The sequence below is a fragment of the Copadichromis virginalis genome, linkage group LG8 (assembly GCF_057382275.1).
Source record: "Copadichromis virginalis isolate Kocher_CV1m ecotype Utaka linkage group LG8, C_Virginalis_male_GT1.1, whole genome shotgun sequence".
In the NCBI taxonomy this organism is placed as follows: domain Eukaryota; kingdom Metazoa; phylum Chordata; class Actinopteri; order Cichliformes; family Cichlidae; genus Copadichromis; species Copadichromis virginalis.
In genome coordinates this window covers 3,318,434-3,339,134 of record NC_140625.1, presented here as the reverse complement: position 1 = coordinate 3,339,134, position 20,701 = coordinate 3,318,434, and the positions used below count along the sequence as shown (strand labels likewise).

Here is a 20,701-nt window from a genome sequence, read left to right as displayed (position 1 = left end):
ATATCCGCCGAAGGGATGTTCGACTAATGCCACTCTCCAGTGACATGCGGTGAGTGCTACGCTGTGGGCTCTTGCTGAATGAAGCTAGGACAGCCACTGATGTTTCTTCATTAGTGACAGTTTTCTTGCGTCCACATTTTGGCAAATCCAACACTGAACCAGTTTCACGAAACTTAGCAAGCAGTTTGCTAACTGTAGCATGGAAGATGGGTGGTCTCGTAGGGTTACTGCGTTCACCAGATATCAACACAATTTCGATCCGCTCCTCACGTGTTAACCTCTTCGACATGTCAATGGCTGTGAACAAAGAGAAACTTGTAAATAACTCATGAAAGAATAAAGTTACGTTGAAACCAAGCACACCATTGTTTTTCTTGTGACATTACCAATAAGTTTGATGTGTCACATGGCCCTCTTCCTATTGAAAAAACAAAAGTTGTATCCAAGATGGCCAACTTCTAAATGGCCACCATGGTCACCACCCATCTTGAGGAGTTTGCCCCCTCACATATACTAATGTGCAACAAACAGGACTTTAATATTACCAACCATTCCCATGTTATTACGGTGTATCCATATAAATGGCCCACCCTGTAGTAGCCACATGAAATGATGGTGGTATTCCTTTATTGCGAACAACTGCATGTCAATTTCACAGTCGATCAAGCAGTCCGACACTGGTCTCTCAATCTCCCGTTGGAGAGCCGTGAGCTTCTCCGAGATGTTATCCATTTTTTGCTCAGAGATCTTAGTCTGAGTGCTCACGCTAGCCTCAAGCTTCTCCAAGATCTTATCCGGGCTGCGTTTAATGAGCCCATTTTGAGAAGTCACGACTCGTCCGATCGCTTCAGTCACAGCGGGCAGCCTTGTGGGCTTTTGAACAGCCCATTCCGCTTTCTTTAATCTTCGATAAGCCAGGGCCAAGCCAGCTCCAATCAGCAAGAACCCTGTTATCATGATTCCGAAAAGGTAGATGTCTTCAATGTCCTCGATTGACAGTCCCGCCAGGCACACGTCCCTCCAGTTATGCCACCGGCCCATCGTGTATCAGGCAGGGGACGTCCCTCCAGGACACTCAGGCTCACCCGAGCCCCGGCTTCTCGTTGAGAAGAGTGTGTCAATTGCATTCAGGGACCAGTTGATCAAATCCATAATTCCTCTTTTAGGTTTTAGAGAACAGACTGTGAGAGTGTTTCAGGGCAACAGTAGAAAAGTAGGTGAGGCTAGACAAGGACACGAGAAGCCGGGAAAGGGAGAGGAGGAGAAAAGTGCGACCGCCTTCATCGAGAGACAGAGAAAGAGGGACTTCTGGATGTCAGCCACTTCCTCTATCTGCAGCTCGGACGTCACCCAGACAAGGTCTGCATCAGGTGTTGAGGAACCAGGACATACTGATGAAAAGTGGAACAAGACAGCATAAGTGGGCAAGAGATGAAAATAGTGTACTGTTGGAATATCATCATGACTCCCACCCGAGGTTGGGTACCAAGCCCCAAGTGCAATGGAATAAGGATCAATGAGTGCAAGAAGAACTGACCTGAAAGATAAGATCCCTACCCTGCTGGGATAATAAGCTGGCCAAAGGAGGAGATAGAATCCACTGACATTAAGACAAAGAAGCTCCTGACCATGCTTGGAGGGTTTCACCCCAAGTCCAGCACCCTGAGGCTGTATGTTAAGTAGAAGGAAGGAGGCTGGGGACTAGTGAGGGTCAGCACCACGGTCCAGGATGAAACAAAGAACACGAGTACATCAGGAAGATGGCCACAACCAACCACGTGCTCAGTGAATACCTTAGGCAGCAGAAACCCAAGAAAGAAGATGAGCAAGAGGAGGAACCATCAATGAAGGACAGGCCCCTGCATGGTATGTACCACCGGCAGTCGCTGACATCCAGAACCAGTGGCTGGACTGAAAGAAAGCACAGAGGCACTAACCATGGCAGCACAGGAACAAGCTCTAAGTAAAAGATCCATAAAGGCTGGGGTCCATCACACCAGGCAAGATACCAGGTGCAGGCTGTGGAAATAAGCCCCTGAGAGAATCCAGCAGATAACAACAGCAGGGGACAGTAGAATGTCATAACCAAGTGACTGGCACAAATTACACATGGCCACACTGAATATGGCCTGCAAGTACTAAGGTCAAAATGGGACACGGGACAAAATCACCAAGCTAAGAAACTGTGAGTGTGTGTGTGTCTAAAAACGATGTGCCGGGAGTCTGCTGTTCTCGCCGGCTCTAGTGACCCTTGACCTCCCAGCTAGCTATCGAGCTGGTGGGTAACAGACGTCTCCGAAAACGTTGGAGCACTTTTGCAAATATGTGATGTCTTGATAAACCAAACAGATATTTGAAGTTTGCACAGCTACATTCTCACCTGAAAATATGTTAAAGTTTATTTTGTGACCCAGAAACAGTAATAAGAGTAATATTAAAACTAAGTAGCTGCCACCATTGTTGGAAACTGGACTTGGCCAGGCTGCACTATGAATTCTGGGATAGGTTGGGCCACGAAGGATACACCCGACCCATCCTTCAAATCCAGGGAAAGGAAGGATGCATTTGTCGGCCACATTTGGAGCAACCTTCTAATTAGGACTGCCTTCGTTGCCTGGCTGTGACATAATCAGCCTTCAAATGTGGCCTCCGAAGGATGCAACCTAGGTTTTGGGACATAGCTGTTGTTTCAGAGTTTTACGTTAAGTGGTTAGGTTTGTTTACATTTGGCTTCCAGATGCTGCACAGATTCAGAATTTTTTTACCACCACTCAACACCACTGATCGGCACAATAGAATCTAGACTTTACTTTTGTATATTCTGTTCACTCTGTCAGCTGTTTAATGACTGCTGCTGATTTATGAAACATGCCCACATTATTCTGTGATAGTAACAGTTTAACGTGGGCAGCTGCCTGCTTAATATAATGTAACATTGCTGCAATATTCTCCACAAAACAAGCAAATATACTTTGTTTCCTTAGCTCACAGCTTCTGGACATTGTGTTTAACCTCAGATCGACTTATCTGAATAAAAATTGACAAATGGAAATGCCTTAAAAGGAGTTAAGTGTTAAGTCAGAATTTTTGTACTGTGTACCCTGCCTCCATCTGACAGCAGCACCCTGTTCCGCTTTAAGTGGAATTTATGGTCGGGCAGAGAGAGCATGTTTGCTCTCTGCTCCACTCCAGGGCCTGCCCATTTACCAGCAGTGAGCTCTGTTGTCAGACAGAGGCAGTGTACACGGTATGTTTTTCAGCTAATGACTGTGTGAAAGATAATATAGATATAAACATTTTCTACACTCATTGGTTGCAACCATTGTCCGTGAGCCAACCGCAAAGGGCAACAAAGTTATAACATCCAAAGAGCTGAAGTGAAAACAAGTGTTTAAAAAAAGAAAAGTGTGCACTCCAGCCAAGGTCTGTGCTTTTCATGATTTTTTTTTTTGAGCTTTCCCTGTTCCCAGTGAACTCTGCTATTGCTCCCCTTTCTATTCTGGCCCACTTGTCAACCAATCAAATTTTGGCTGTCGCATACATCATCCGATTCCAACTGTGGTTACTTTTTAGAAATAAAAGACAAAATTAGATTTTAGTACTTTAAAATAGTATTTTGTTAATACTGATACTTCAATATCTTGATGCTGAAATCTTAGTTGGGCCAACAGTGTAGTGACAACAAGAGCTGTGGACTATAATGTACATTAGGGGTTAAAGTGAGCCAAATATTGGATCTGGTGCATTGATGTTACATTATATCAAGGATAGCAGACATTAGTTTAAATTCAAGGTGATAATGCTGATCAGATTCAGTCACTTTGTTCTACCTTTTATAGTAGCTGATGGGGTGGAAATCAGCCATATAGCTCTCTGTTTAAAACCTAATGAATTCACTAGGCAACACAGGTCATTAAATCCCCTTACAAATATGTGACCTAACAGGATTTCTAAGATGTACAAATTGTAGAACACAGTGTAAACTATGAAGTGATAAGATAGTTTCAAATTTAGTGAAATACAATGTTTTTGTTGTTTTTTTAAAGATGCGTTTCAAAAACACTATAATATGGCTTAAGTGAGTTATTGCATGTTTCTGGATTATGCACGTTCAGATTCATCTGAAGACGAGGGAGCACGTTTTTCAGCTCAGAGGATTTAAAATGTAATTAAACACAACACCTGTTTAGCCTTGGATTTGGTTATGGTGTCAGACAGTGGCTGCTTCTTCTCCTTCACGGCTGTTTTCGAGAACAATTCCACAAACTCTTGAAAGTCTACGTTGGGCTCCTCAATTGTTTCCCACACAAGTGAAGATGACATGTCCCTGAGAAACACAAAACAGCACCACTTATTATGTCAATGAAGCACTTTGTTTGATGCGTTTTGAACAGTGAAATATAAAGCAAGAACATTGTTGTGAGCATTTTGATCATGAAATAGTGAGTCATGATCCGGGAATACAGAAGTTGTGCTTGATCACAGGCTTGGTCATGTAGTAACAGGGTTGTCACAATAACTTTGTTGATAGCATATGTGCAGTTGAAAATTAACTCTTTATACTATGTCAATATAGCGCATAGCTTTGGTCTTTTCATGAGTTGGCAATTAAAACACCATCATCATCATATTGTTGAGATAATGATGTCTAAGAATGTCTTTACCAGAATAAAAAAAAAACCCAAAACATAATGATAATGTATCATAATGATTTTTTCATCATTATAACACAGTTAGGCCCATAAGTATTTGGACAATTGACCATTTCTTTGTAATTCTGCCTGGGTATAGCAATCAACATGTATTAATGTCACAAAACATATGGACCTAAATGTACATGTTACTTTCTTTACTTCTTGGTGTGGAGCTGGATCCTGGTCCAATAGAGAGGCTTCATGGGTCTTGGTGGCTCTAACAAGGCCTTTCTGGGTGGTTTCTCTTGTGTCAGACCCAGAGAATATAAGCCCAGTGGCAGTGGAGGAGGCAGGGAGCCAAGAGCTCCTGGAAGAGCTGGGGGAACACAGATGTTTCCTGGTGGAGGTGGAGGAGGCGGAGGAGGAGGCACACAAGCTTGAGGTGGAGGTGGGCCTTTAACTCCTGGTAATGGAGGAGGAGGAGGAGGGGGAGGGGGAGGCACACAGGCTTCAGTTGGAGGTGGGCCTTTAACTCCTGGTAATGGAGGAGGAGGAGGGGGAGGAGGTGGAACCATGCCACGAGTAAGGGGTGGGACTAGGGCAGGAGGAGGAGGTGGGGGTGCAGCAAGACCATGAGGGAGAGGTGGAGGTAAGGGAGGAGGTGGGGGTGGAGCCAGACAACCAGGGAGAGGTGGAGGAACTCCTAAACCTGGTGGAAGAGGGGGTGGAGGAGGTGGAGGAGGTGGGACTATTTCTGGTAATGGTGGAGGAGGAGGTGCTACAGTCTGCCCTGAATAAGGAGGGCAGACTCCACTTTCACTTCCCCCTAGAAGTGGGGGTGGAGGAGCAGGAGGCTGTAGCTGACACGAACACAGGTACCCATCATGACTGGGGGGAGGCTCCAGGAATCTGTCGACTCTGTCTGGCTCACTACAAGGCACTTTGAACTTTGAACTGTCATCCATTGGTGATGTCTGCACAGACTTTGCCTCCAAGCCTCCAACAGAGAAGGCCTCAGTCTGAAGATGAGCATCGCACACACCCCTTAGTAGGTCCTCTTCTCCTCCACATTCCCTGTCTGTGGTGGAGGTGGTGACTTTCATACTGTCCTTGTCCACCAGAGGGGGCAGTCGCTCCAGCTCAGCAATCTTAGTCCTGAGATCTTCTATGGTTTGTTCCAGTTGCTGGATGACATTAACATGTTTTTCCTTCAGTTTTATTGAAGGAAAAACACATTCTTCCTGTAGAAAATGCAAAACCATAAATTATTCCAGAATTAAAAAAAAAAAATCATTAGTAAAACTAAAATTAGTATGGATTTTCTTTCATATTTATTACATATAAAGTGAAATAGTTAATGACTTTTTTATTGTAATTTTTATTTAATTGTTGTTCATAGGCTTAAAATGGGGGTGACTGTAGCTCAGGAGGTAGAGCATGTCATTTATTGATCAAAAGGTTGGTGGTTCGATCACTGGCTGCCAAATATCCTTGGGCAAGGTACTAACCCCAGTTGCTCTCCGATGCATTCATCAGAGATTGAATGTGTATGAATGTTAGGTAAAAACATTGAAGAAAGTTAATGTGGCATGTTGTATAAAGTGCTTTGAGTGCTCCCGAAGAGTAGAAAACATGAATAAGTCCATTTACCTATTTTAAATCTGGCATATAGTGTATGAAAATCCAACATTTCAAATTATTAAAATAATTCCTACAGGCAATCAAAAAAGTATTTACTGTACGATGCAAAGTTTTTGTTTTATAAGCCACCATCAAAATTAAAACAAGAAAAGGTTTAAATGTTTAACTTATATGTAATGCATTATAGAGGTTATTAAAGTTTACCTTTAGTATAACATTTTTTTAACACTTAAACAACTTATTACATAGTAAGATATAGGGGAAGCCAGGAATCGAACCACCAACCTTCCAATCAGTAGATGACCTGAGCTACAGCCACCCCAAGTGGACATGACTTTGATTTTTACTGCACTAAAGAACGAGAGATGGTAAAGTTGAAAGGGCATCCAGGACAGAAACAGCAGCTACACAGAGAGCATTTTAACAGTAAGCTGGCCAGAGGGCAAGTTAATGCCAAGCTTCTTTTTTTAAACAAGGTTTTAGTGAAATATCTTTGTGAGAGCATCAAAGACATTATTCTAATATGCATTTCATTTTGGATATGTGTATATAAGCCCCAGATATTTGGATAACCTGGGCATATTTTTGCCGTCTGGTATTTGAAATTTTTTTCTCTTCATGAAGTTAAGTTTGTTATTGTGTGGGCTTCACTGCATATTTTTTGCCCCATTAATATCCCATTATTATCACCTCCATTTCCTCTGACAAGTACATTTTCAAAATGTACTTTGAAGTACTTGATGTACTTGTCAATTAAATTTAATTCCATAGCGTTTTTCCATTCTTCATGTCTTGTGAAAAAACGTTCTTAATTATGAAAAAACAGAAGTCTGCGTTGCTGAATTTGAACTCTTTTAACTGTTCAAATGATTTAATGCTTTTATTGTCATGAAACTGGTATAATGTATTGTTTGAACATGGTTATCGAACCCCATTTAGTTAATTATGTCTTAGTCAATCACTTATTAACATGATCAAGTAAACCATGATTAACTAAACAGGGTTTAGATAATTTATGTCTCTCACACTGCACCACCTTTAAAGAAACGTACAATCCAAATCTCTTTGCATGTGTTTCGTTGTACATATACAATGACAATAAAGGGTTATTCTATTCTATTCTATTCTATTCTATTCTATTCTATATGTGACAGTATATGCATTACATTATGACACTGTAAAACATTTACTTTTACGTACTTTGTGATGATCTTAATTGCGTGTTATTTTTTATATTATGACCATAGTAATGGCATTGATGTTTTTAAGCTCAAATTTGTAATGCTCTCTAAATTCTCTTAGAGCTGTTCTTGCATTACTTATAAACCAAAACTAATTTTGGATCATGTTGGAGTTGGAAAATCAAACAGCGTAGCCTTTAGTTCTTAATTTGAAAGAAAGAAAGAAAAGTGACTGACCTCTTTGTTTACATGTTGCTGCCTCAAACCCATGATATCTGCATGGAGCTCTGGACAAACAAACACACATAGGTCAGTGCAATACACAACAGAGGCAACCTAAGAACAAATGTGTCCAAATATCTATGGATCTAATTATATCTGTTTGAGTCAATCAGCTGCATGTTATTTATTTTTGTACAATAGTGATATAATACCAGTATTTTGTTTGTTTGTTAACTGCTTTTATTAGTTTTTATTTATATGTGCATTTTGGAGCATTTTCATTTAATCAGTTTGTCTTTCATTCAGTTTAGTTAAATTCTAATATTTTATTAGTCTGTTAATTGCCGCTAAGTACAAAGCAGTATCTGTTTCTGTGAATACAATTTGACAACGACGTTTGTTAGCGTTAAAACCTAAAAGTTTGAAAATGCAGTAAATCAAGAAACTTGTGCAGGACAACCAGAATACACCTGACAGCAACTCTGAATCCTTTTTTAATCATTGGATTTCATATTCTACAAGCATGTTTTGAGTTTTCAAACATTACAAACATTTTTCAGAATGACATTGCCTGAGCTCTTTTCCTGGCGTAACTCTTCAAGTTTCACCAAAGCAGGTCATCTGCCTCCATTTCTCGCCATCTCTAGTATTCTGTTTTGTTACACAAATCCTTCACATTTTCTTCATATCTTTTTTCACTATATCCATGAATCTTCTCTGTGATCTTTCTCTTTTCCTTCTGCTTGACAGCTCCATATTTATACATATGCATTTATGCATCCTTTATCTAGTATATTCAGTACTCCTCTTCTGCACATGTCCAACCCATCTCAGCCTTGCCTCTCTAACTTTGTCTTCAAAGCACTAAACTTGGTCCCTCTCATTCACACACATGCAGTCTGTCTTGCTTCTAGTGATTCTCATTCCTCTTCTCTCCAGAGCATTTTCCCACCTCTCCACGCTCTCTTACACCTGCTCTCAAATCTCACTACAGATCACAAGTAAGTAAAGTTTATTTTTATTAAGGGTTTTTCCGTATACAGGCAATCACAAAACGCTGTACACAAAGGCTAAAATAACCAAAATGTTTGGCACCAAAATACACAATATAGACAATACAAAAGTTTAAGATTAAAAAATTGTCAATCAACAGAAGGCTTGTTTAAACAGATTTTTTTTGACTGCTCTTTAAAAGATTCCACAGAGTCAACCAAACGTAGCTGTGGTGGTAGACTGTTCCACAGCCTCCACACACTGATGATCCCCTTTTGTCTTCAGTCATGTTCGGGGAACAAACTCTGTGAGCAGAGACAACAAGCAGCTTGGCCATAAATGGGGCTTGGCCATTTAGTGATCTGTATGTTCAAACAAGGATTTGAAAACACATTCTAAAATCTATTGAGAGCCAATGTAAAGAATATAAAATAGAAATAATGTGAGCACTCTTGCTAGAAGGTGTAAGCAGTCTGGCCGCTGCATTTTGTATAGCTTGGAGGCGAGAAAGAGATGATTTGTCCAAATAAACAGGGCGTTACCATAATTTAAACACAACACAAATGCATGAATAATTTTTTTCCAGTTCAGCTGAGGAGACCATTTTTCACAGTTTAGAAATTTTTCTTAGATAAAAGAAACAGGAACGAGACAGAGATTTGACATGTGAGTCAAGGCCCTGAGAAGAATCTAATATTACTCCAAGATCTCGAATGTTTGGCTTAGCAGAAGGACAGAAAGAAGCAAGAACCTGACTGGTTTTAGAATGTAGTTCAAGAGGAGCTGTGATCATGGTCTCAGTCTTGCTTGTGTTTAAAACAAGGTAACTGCTAGAAAGCCCAGTAGAAACCTGAGTTAAGCACTGGACTAGGTTGGAAAACCTATCCAGCTGATGAGGCTTAAAGGAGACACGCAGCTGAATGCCATCGACATAGAAATTATAAGAAATGTCACTAAAAGATTGAATAAAGCCAGCTAAAGGAAGCATGTAGAAAGAAAATAATGATGGACCCAAAACTGAACCCTGTGGAACCCCGCAGGTTAAGGGGGCAATGTCAGAGGAGAAGCTGTCAGGCCTAGCAGAAAAGTTCCTGTCTGATAAGAAGGAAAAAAAAACAGTCTAAGGCACAGCCAGTTATACCCGCCAAAATCTTCAGCCTGTTAAGTAGCTGATCGATGGTATCGAAGGCTGAGATTCCCTGCATCAGAAGCCATTAATAGATCATTATAGACCCTTAAGAGAGCAGTCTCAGTGGAGTGCTGCTTTTGAAAGTCAGACTGAAAAGGGTAAGCAGTCTGTAATCTGCATAGTAAGGACCTGAACTGATTTTCTGCAATTTATTCTAGTAATTTGCTTATAAATGGTCATTTTAAATAGGCCGATAATAGTAGAGCTGGGATCTAGATTCTGTTTTTTCAATAGAGGAGTTACCTCGGCATGTTTAATATGTCTAAGGAGCATCATGAGGATTTCATTTTACCTACAGTATTACTGTAATTAAGTCATTGAGTCTGATTGGAGAAAAAGAAGTAAATGACCCAGACACCAAGGGCCATCTTCATAAGGGAAGGCACTTAAGGAGAATTTGGATCTCGAGTCCATCACCTTATTTACAAAGTGATTGAGAAACGTGTCTTGATGCATTCTCAGTCATCCAGGTAAGTAAATCTCCAAAAGTTGATCCTGTTCATCTGGACGTTTCTCCCACTGAAAACGCTACGTCCAGATGAACAGAATCAACTTTTGGAGACTGAGAAAAGTATCATCAGAAAGTAACACAGCATGCTGAGATGGAGGAGAAACAATACTATTAATAGTCTCAAATAGTACTTGGATTATTCTTATGATGATTTATACGTTTATTGAAATAAGAGGATCTAGCCTCTTTCACTGACTCATTATATAAGTGAAGAAGTTCTTTGAAGTGTTCACGATGAACAATCAGACCAGTGGACCAGTGAATAAACACAGTGGACCAGACGGTCTGCTTTTCGGCAGGAACGTCAAAGACCACAAGTTTGATCATTTAACCAAGGTGTGCAGGAACTAACAGAGCAATGCCTAGTTTTGAAAGGAGCAACCTGACTGAGAATGACTAGTTATTGGTCAGTAAAAGAGTTAAGAAGGAGCTTGACATTGTCAGAAGAAGTTTTACAATTAAAAAGGGAAGAAAACTTAGAAATCATAGCGTCATCAATAAAGTGCCTGCGCTCAACAAAACCTTGGGGAAGAGACTCAAATGTCCAACCTCACATACTTTTCTGCCACTCTTGGCTTACATCATATTCTTACATCATAATCATCTTCTGAGTAATAGCTTTTGTGAAGCAAAAAGCCAGAAATGAATAAACACGAAGAAAGTGTAAAATGTTTATATGCATTTTTATATAAGCGAGATGACAAGATTGGTATCTTTCACATGTTTGTGTGTTAGCCTACCAAATCATAAAGATTGTAAAACAATCAAAAGTGTAAAGCTTACTTCGCAAAAAGTAAGAGTAAGAGTTTTTAAAAATTGTAATATACAGAATTCAATCCAGCTGTAACAAAAGGGTTAGTTTGTTTCAGTGTTTGGTATAACCTTATGGTAATAATGTGTTTTTGTTTGTTTATATAGAGCCAGGACCACAGAATAAACACTGTATCAGTTTTAGGGCATGCACAAACCACCAACAAGAACTACAGATTAGACTACAGAGCAGTGCTATTCTTACCTGATTGTGCAGATTGAAGTCCATTCCTGTTATCTCCACCTGGTTTGGCTTGAGGCCAAGGGCCTTTAATCTGAATTGGTTGTTTCCCCTCACAGAGATCCAAAGAGTGTGGTGGCTGGTTGACAGCTGCCCATGTGTAAAGCTGGTCGTGCTAAGTAAACATATTTTTTTTAAAAAACAGTTACAGTTGCACTTATCCTCATTTCACAAATAAATCTCCACATTTGGAAATGTCAATCATAAATACTCGTTTTTAGAGAGCTGTGCAACTCCAGTCTTGTGTACAAAGTCCAGTCAAACAGCAGTCACAGTTACAGCTTAGAAATCACAAAATTTGTTTTCCTTTTCTTGTTCATGAGTTGATCCTGTGTGGAACACTTAGTACCTTTGTGCATTATGCTTTCTGTTTATTCTTAAAACATGTTTGCTTGTTCATATTAAAGCCAGTATTACTGGTGACCCTAATTGTAAGGACAACAACAAGTCCAGCTTAACTAACTCATCATTTGCTATATAGTATACTTAGTACAGACAGTACAGTTTTCTTAAAAATCACAAATTTTACACGCTCTTCAGTACCATTTCATTAAAAGTAACGTTTTGCAGCTGTTTTCATTGAGTTTGACCATTTCTATGCCAGAAGTCAGTGCAGCTGGATGAACTTTGTCTCTGTTTTTAATCAGCGAAAATCACTGAGCACAGACGATTCAAACAAGAGGCTGTTCTTCATTTCTTTCGCATTCCCTTTGATACAGTTAAAAAATATTCAGGTTGAATAAACAACAGTGGCACAGTCTCTATGCTATTCATCAAATATGCAGGTGCATCAGGTTGCCTTTGTACTTGTTAATGTTGTTGGCATCAGCTACACAATGGACCTAGAGCGAGCACAACAGAGCCAGCAGTGCACGGGCAGGAATGCATTTCTTACTTGGAAATTCCGACACCACTTAAAGAAGCAAGGAATGGGCGGAATCTGACCCTTCAATGCAAACTCTGTTTGCCAGCAACCAAGCTGCTCTTAAAAGAACCCAACCTTAACAAACATCTGGAAGTAATTTCTTTTTAAAAACTAACGTTAGCCTACTGCAAATACCTTGTTTTAGTTGTGGTAGCTACCTGGGTTATGTGTCACTTCAGTGTCTTCCATGTACTATTGCTGTGTGATTTATTACTATTACTGAAGGCTACTCACCACCGAGCTAACACTGTTAGCTGGCGTTACCTGAGGTTAGTTCATAGACTGCAGACCGTTAGACTTGATGAATAGCATTAACAACCTGCTAGCTGCAAATTGTCATGTGCAGTTCAGTAATAGTAATAAATCACACAGCAATAGTACATTCATGTGAGAAGCATGACAATATATTAAGCAATCCAAAGTATTCAGAATACGTTACTCTCATTGGGTAACCCAACAGAATACGTTACAAACTACATTTTGGGGCATTTATTCTGTGATATGTAGTGGAATACAAGTTTAAAGTAACCTTCCCAACATTGTCTATCATTTAATATAATGATAGTGCCAACATATGCCCTTTTTCATCTGAAATAGCCTCCCATAAAATATGACAATGAAAATAATTCACTGCTAACATGAGAAGATAGGGGTGTGGTGTAAAACTACATACATCGAACTTGGGTGATGCGGTGGAGGTGATGTGGGTAGTGCTTCCCCCCAGCTGTTCTCTGAAGCAGTCTGTGAATGGCAGCAGGAGGCCCATTGCTAAGATCCTAGAGCAGAGCCTCTCAGCCTCCTCTGGCTCATCCGCTTGCTGTTGCAAGAACAGCTTCTCCAGAAGAGTTCGACCTGGACATCAGGGAGAAAACAGAAAAACAGAATTTTTTGTGGGACGTACAGTGGCACAAAGATTCGTATCAGGCTACCATAATGTGCACTGGCTACCTACTCCTTCTAATCCTTAGGATGGGCGAAAGGCAGAGATGGATCAAAAGGGATATTTTAACTGAAACTGTTCACTGATCAATTGTGTACAACTCCCGGCAAAAATCGCCATATTTGTCGGATGGTCTTTCAGTTTTGTTTTGTTTTGTTTTTTTACTTTATTTTTGTTATATAGCAGAATATTTAGATTTTTGTGACGTGTACCTCACAAACTTTTGTATATAACAGGATATTTTTTAAATGGTTTAAAATGGAGCACTGTAACAAAAAATAATTTCCCCCAGGGATCAATAAAGTATTCTGATTCTGATTCTGATTCTGATTTTCCAGATTAAGTCGAAGAAAAATATGTATTCACTTACTGTTCAGCAAAAAAGTGGAATTATCATTTTAAAAAATCACAATTATTATGATACCTTTTCCACCTCCTGGCTCAGCTTTTTCACTAATAAAACCAACCTGGTTCCACGTTTCTCAGCTAGTAGCTGACATCAGCTTTGCTGCGTGGAGCTTTGTCATGGAGTCTTCACTTCACCTTCTTTAAAAAGATATGTGTTTTTTAAAGAAGTGGTTTGACACTCTCATCGACAAAATCTATTATTATCCTGAAAAATGACATCATCATCACCAAACCCATGTTCTGAATTTACTGATGTGATGACAGCATAATTTTGACTAGCGCATATTTGTGACTCAACAATGGCACTCAGCAGTCTACTTTTCCTTTGAATTTTTTGAATGTCAATAGAATTTTATTCAGTGTAATTCTTACAGATCTGTCACAAACACTGACATCTCTGTCTACACATTTTTGTTTGGATGGTTTGTGGGGTTGTTTGTGGACTTTCTATTTTCTTTGAGTTTTCTCTCCTGGTGCTTTGAGATCTTCCATCTAGCCAAACATTTTCCTTTTACAATGTCTGTTGTTTGTTTCCATCCATCCATTGATATTCTTCTGTTTACACAATTAAGGGTTGTGGGAAACTGGACAGCTCACCAGTCTGTCACAAACATGTTTTGTATTGTGAACCAGAATGACGTTTTTCACATTTTAGTATGAGGCTGCCATATTAAAGCAAAGTACCTTCATGTACCACAACTGCTACAGCACCTTACTGAGGTTACTGAGACATTACCCACTATGTCCAATGGTCCTGAGTCGTTGCCCAGATGCTGCTGATGTTTTGGACTTTGTAGTTTTTTGATTCATTGCTGAGTTTTTACCTTTTTTTACCATATATTTTCCTTAGTGCAGTTAGTCTTGTTTTCACTTTCTGGTTGTGATTAGTTTATTTCTTGTTCTGTCTTTATTTGTGAGTTATCCTATATTAAGTTGTGTCTGTGTTTCCCTGTTTGGTTATCACATATCACTCCCTGTTTTATTTGGATAGTTATTTTTACCTTTTGCCTTGCTTTTAGTTTTACTTCACCCTTGTCTCGTCTTCTGATTCAGTGTGTCTTGTTTTCTCTAGCTGTTTCCACTGCCTTATAGAGGTGGGAATCACCAGATACCCCATCATCTGATAAGATACAATACCACTGCATTACAATCAGTGTATTACAATAACATATGTAAATGATAAATGGCCTGCATTTATATAGCGCTTTTCTAGTCATTAAGGACCCCAAAGCGCTTTACACTACATTCAGTCATCTACACATTCACACACAGGTGATGGCAGCTACATTGTAGCCACAGCCACCCTGGGGCGCACTGACAGAGGCGAGGCTGCCGGACACTGGCACCACCGGGCCCTCTGACCACCACCAGTAGGCAAACATGGGGTTAGTATCTTGCCCAAGGATATTTGGCATGCAGCTAGGAGGCAGCCTGGGATCGAACCACTGACCTTCTGATTAGTGGCTGACCTGCTCTGCCACCTGAGCTACAGCCATGTATTGTGGGATATCACCTATTATGTCTTCACAGTTAAGCATTCTCAATATCAGTTTTATCCAATAATATAAAGTGGCATGCCAGCACTGTCAGTAAAGCCTGAATAAATGTTGTTAGAATATGAAGTCAGTCTGCTCTCCAAAAGTTGATCCTGTTCATCTGGACGTAGCGTTTTGGGGAAACCTGCAGTCAGCTGAGACTGAAGAAGTCACCTGGATGAGTGATGAAACGTTTCTCCCACAAAACGCTACGACCAGATGAACACAATCAACTTTTGGAGATTTACTTTCCTGGATGATTGAGAATGCATCAAGATCTGATTTGCCAGTCATGAGATGTATTTATCCATGAACTGCCACTGAAAATTTGGTTATGATTTGCCTGTCAGATTTGATCCAAATGTAGCCCAATAAGGAGTCTGTTTGCTTCATAATATTGCCATAAAGTTCCCAGTTGCATCAGCAGCACCTCACTAGCACAAGCAGCAAGCAGAGCCATCTGGCCTTTACTGATGTCAAACAGCTTGACAGAAGTTCATATAGAGTTTTTTTTAAACTCTTTAAATATTCCCAGAGTGATATAGGGACCTGATATAGGACCTTGCATATAGTATTAACCCTTTTGACTAAGTAACAAGTTAAATAATTCCTGCTTACACCCACACATGTCCACACACTGTTTAATACTCACCTGTAAAGACATCCTGAAAACCACAAGTAGATACTTGTCCACATGAAAATCTTCTCGTTCCACAGATGGGCTGGCTGCCTCCTCCTGTGTGGCCCCCCAAATATTCTCCTGAGCTCAGTAAGCCACCTCCATCTTCCTCCTTGCCTCTCAATCGCCTGTCTAGTTCCTCTGTCCAGTCAGCTGAGCGACTCAAAGGGCTAGCAAGGCTTCTGGAGCGTTTTCTGCGCACCTGCCAACCTTCAGCCATCATCCTGTAACATTTATGTTCCCGGTTAGCTTAGCTTTGCAAGTGCATTTCTTGTAATGTGTTTACAGTTAGTTTTACTTTTCCACAGTTTTCTGATTTCTTCCATTTTAGGCAAACTGACAGAGCCTTCATCCTCTCCATAGATAAAGTGCTCAACTAAACATTAAAACGCATGTTTACGGCTTAGTACAAAAGCGTTTAGCCTCTGTGGACCATTTCCTTCTTGTAGACACAGTGAGATCATCCAAAATATCACAGAAAGATGATTTGCATCCAATAATCAGTGAACACATTAAACTACTGTATTACTTCACAATCGTTTGTTGAGAAAAATGTTATTACAGAAACACTCAGATGTTTGTGTAATAATGTAATGTTCATCTTGAGTTTAGCCATGAGTTCAGGAATTGACATGAAATTCTTACATATGTCAGTAACAACTCATCCAATCTATACATGTAAAGAGAAATCAAACCATAGAGTTCCATAAATTATCTGCAATACTGAAAAATGACCCAAAGAAAAACTATTAAATACATGAACAAAGAGAGTGTGGAAAAAGGCACAGAAGGTTACATTACACCAGCTAAACTCTATGAGTGATTAAAAAGCAAGTCTGCCACTTAGTGCAAATTAATACGAGTGAGTTAGATCCAGACTAGACAGTGGAGTGAAAAGAATCATCATAAGAGTTCTCCAAGTGCCAAGCATCACTTGTGGAGCGCTAAGGTGCAATTGTTTTAGAAAACAATAAGCAATGCACTCAACTGCCATGACAGGCATTGCTCACCATGCAAGACTCAATTACTGAAGAAAAAGCATGTTTAAGCACATTTAAAGTTTGCTTAACAACATTTAGACGAGTGGAATACTGGGAGAACTCTTTAGATGCCATAATACACAACATGTTTGAGGGTCAAATATGCTGCATATCACCCCAAAAAACCACCAACAGTGAAGTTTGGAGGGGGGAACATCATGGTGTGGGGCTGTTTTTCAGCATACCACACTGGCACGTTTCATATAATTAAGGAAGGATGAATGGAAATATGTACCAAGATATTCTTGACCAAAACCTGTTGCCATCTACCAGGATAATGAAGATGAAATGAGGGTGCACATTTCAACAAGACAGAGAAGAAAACAAGAAAACCAAACGTTTCAGAGAAAGAAAAGAAAATGGCTAGAATCCTGCTGACCTGAATCCAACTGAAAAGAACTAAAGCTCTGAGTTCATAGAAGGGTCCCATCGAGCACTCAAAATTTGAAGACTGTTTGTGTGGGCCGAAATCACACTTGAGCAATGAATTTCCTCCATGCAACTGTACAAAAGTCCTTGTTAGTGATGACAAAGTATTAAAACGTTTTCAGTGTGTTCAATACTTTTTTTTCCTGAGTCATTTCTCATTATTATAAATACCCTAATTTATGCACAACTATGGTTTGATTTCATTGCATGTGTGAATTGGATGGGTTGTTACCAACATCTGGTGAGAATTTCATGTCAATAGCACCTTTAGAAATATATATTTTTTTAGAATACTGACGACGTATACAGTACTTATTTTAAACACTAAATACGTCCTTGATCTCGTGGTTTGCTTACAGTCTAGCAGATCTCTCATTATTAATGCCTTTTACTACAAGAAAATTGCTCAGTGCCACTTTGCCACAAACCTATGTTTCTAAAACAATGAAAATAACAGCGAAAATGTTGAGATTATTCTTGAAAATAAGAGAAATTATGAAAACGAAAAGAATATAGTCTGTTTTAATCCACGTGGGGCTAAGATTTGAGTTTTTTGTATGTGCTAAATAGGCTAATCTTGTTAGATGTTACGTTTTAAATTAGGTCTCATATGATCATTTTGACATTACAGTGCTTTAAAATTCTAGAACCAGTATCAGCCATGCAAACAACCAGTACCTGTGAAAGTTATGGTGAGCTCTGCGTGGGGAGAGGGGGCTATGAGATGGTGAGTGCCCTGGGGAACTGAGCTGTCTTGTAGTGGTTTTGATGTAGGACGGGAAGATGGGAGGGTAAGGTTTCACCACAGGACTAGAGCAGGTGGCGGGGTGGGCAGACTTGAGGAGGCGTTTGGCCAATGTGGGGCTCTCCTGAGGAAGTAGTGGGCTAAAGCAGGCGCTGCTCCTCCTAAACTGCTGGTTGGAGGGGGAAGCCTTGGTGCTGGTAGAGGGGCTGGGTTCAGAGTCAGCACTTAAGCAGTCCTCAAGAGACTCAGCGCTGGTACCTGAGCCTAAGTGAATCTCACCTTCTTCAAATACAGTTCTTGAACTCAGTCCCTCTAGTGGCTCAGGACTTCTATGGTTGTCGTCTGGCAGTGGAAGACTGAGATTAGCATCCATCTCAAGCTCCCTCACCTGCTCCTGCTGGGTTTCAGCACTTGCTCCCTCCTCTTCCCCTGTGATTTTCCCAGTGCTGTCAAATGTAAAATCGTGGAAACTGTTACCAACAGTTGTCATGGTCACCGGGCAGACTGTTGCCCCCCCTTCAGTAGCTATGGAAATATCTGTGTGAGGGCGCTGCTGAAGCAAAGCATGCTGGTCTTTTGTGCCTGTGGAAACACAAAGAGCAGCTTCTCTTTGCCCCTGCCCCTTTAGCTCCAGATGCCTGTCCTCATTCTTCTCAATAACCTCTGCGTTGAAGGGGCTATTCTGTGTGGGAAGTGGCTCGTTTTGCTTGACAGAGCCAATAATAGATCCTCCCTCCAGGAATGACAAGGCATCAGACCCCAGCTCTAATTCTGGGGTCAGGTCAAGCACCTCAGGAGGAGTTAATTTAACTACCCCATTACTCTGTTTCCTCCTATCCTTTCCTTCCCCCCAAATTAGATTCCTTCCTCCCCCTCCTTGTGTTTCCACAATTGAGGTAACCCCCCCATGCTGCTGTTGCTGGAGCCTTATAGCGAGCTGGATATCCGCAAGCAAATCCTCATGGTCAGCTGCTGAGTGGAAACTGTAGATATCAGTGTCTGATCCTGAGCTCCCTCCCTTCTGCCCTCCATCTTCTGCAGGAGAGTTTGCGGTCGATGCTTTCTGCTGCATCTCATGCTTCTCGTCTCTCTCATCTCCATCATCCCTTTTCCCCTGCTTCTTTCTCTTCTCAGGAAAGGCAGCCTCAGTGTCCGACTGCCCCAGCTCATCTGCAGACAGATCAGGTGTTTTTGTGCTGTCCAGCTCATCGTGCTGAGATGCTAAAACATCCTCTTTTGAGCCTTTCACTGATGAACACACGTCTCCTTTTCCTTTAAGGTTACCCTTTCGCTTCCGGATGGAGAAAACAGAAGACTTGGACTCTGATTTATTTTTATTTTTTAGTCCTGTGCCGTTCGTCACTCCCCTTCCTCCTGCACTGCCTGTTCCTTTACCTCCATGTTTACCATGGAGTTTCTTTCCTCCTTTTTTTACGTCCCCTCCTCCCTCTCTCCATCCTTCATCTAGCGATGGGTAGCTTCCGTTGCTTGATGCTGCTGCTGCTTTCTTTTGCTTTGTCTCTTGGTTACCCATGTTGATGGAGCAAGAAAGCTCGATGACTAGCTGCCGCTTCCTCAGGTCATGCCTAGAAGAGCTTCTAGGACAATATTTAGATGCTCAATTTCAAGCTTCTTGCCCAATTTGTGGATGCACGTCTGGTGAAGGAGGAGCCGCTGCTGCGGCTGCTGCTGCTATTGATGATTGTTCTTTTAAGCTCTCCTGTGTGACGATCTTCCTTGTTGTTTTCCGGTGACGAAGGCTCGCGTGGCAGTGATGTTGACACTGATGCAGAGTAGACATATGGCTCCCTCTTCTTCCACCCCTTTCTCACTCTGTGTTACCCTCCCCCTCATCTCCATCTGCTGAAAGGAATGACGCAGGCACTGTGTGCTCAGTAGAGTGCTTTTTTGTGAGGTAGACTGGGAGAAATGGAAAGACTGGGATGGAGGCACAAATCTTTCAGGACCTGGGAAGAATAAAGGTGCTGCTGGTAGCTCACACACTGTGCAGCTGGGGATAGGTTATAAGGGCCTTCATGTTGGTCTTTGAACTAAAAACCAACATGAAGGATAGATTTTTCTTAATAAAAAAAACAGTTATTAAAATATCTGTCAGAAATAGTCAAAGCTGAATAAGATTACAGTTTATAAGCTGAAATGGATCATATTCTGTGTGGTTCAGACCATATAAATATATTGTCTCATAGCAGTTAGCCCCACTAACTATAATGTCAATGTAAAAAAGAGCTTGCAAATGAAAAGGAAGATTGTGTTTAAAATGTGTAGTGGCAGAAAAAAAGGTTCTTTCATTCAGTTGATGAGCTGAACTGAGACTTTTAACTTACTATAACAGAAAAACTTGAAAATAGAGACGACTCTGAAAGGACTTAATCAGATTTAAACCTGTGCATCTGTGAATACTTTCAGCCTCAAATGCACTTGAATTATCCATTCAAAGAGAGTTGTTCACAGTGGAAACACATGGGCTCTTTAATGACTCTTCTTTGTGAAACATCTTTAGCAAGCAAGCAATTTATTTATATAGCACTTTCAGAACAACACAGCTGAACACAAAGTG

The 20,701-nt window shown here is 40.7% G+C and overlaps 1 protein-coding gene across 2 annotated transcripts in view; it reads right to left on the bottom strand.

The window, feature by feature from the left end:
- fmn2b (formin 2b) overlaps positions 1–19,970 on the bottom strand; it is a 65,316-nt gene extending 45,346 nt beyond the window's left edge. The window contains exons 1-7 of one of the 2 annotated variants that reach the window (XM_085465419.1): positions 18,057–19,970; positions 15,883–16,133; positions 13,021–13,199; positions 11,387–11,537; positions 7,694–7,743; positions 4,854–5,875; positions 4,183–4,327 (exon numbers count right to left, since the gene is read on the bottom strand). In XM_085465419.1, the coding sequence (XP_085321545.1) occupies positions 4,183–4,327; positions 4,854–5,875; positions 7,694–7,743; positions 11,387–11,537; positions 13,021–13,199; positions 15,883–16,133; positions 18,057–19,657 (3,399 nt within the window). In that variant the 5' untranslated portion in view covers positions 19,658–19,970. The remainder of the gene's footprint in view (positions 1–4,182; positions 4,328–4,853; positions 5,876–7,693; positions 7,744–11,386; positions 11,538–13,020; positions 13,200–15,882; positions 16,134–18,056) is intronic. The other variant, XM_085465418.1, reaches the window with a different exon arrangement.
- Positions 19,971–20,701: the final 731 nt, after the last annotated feature.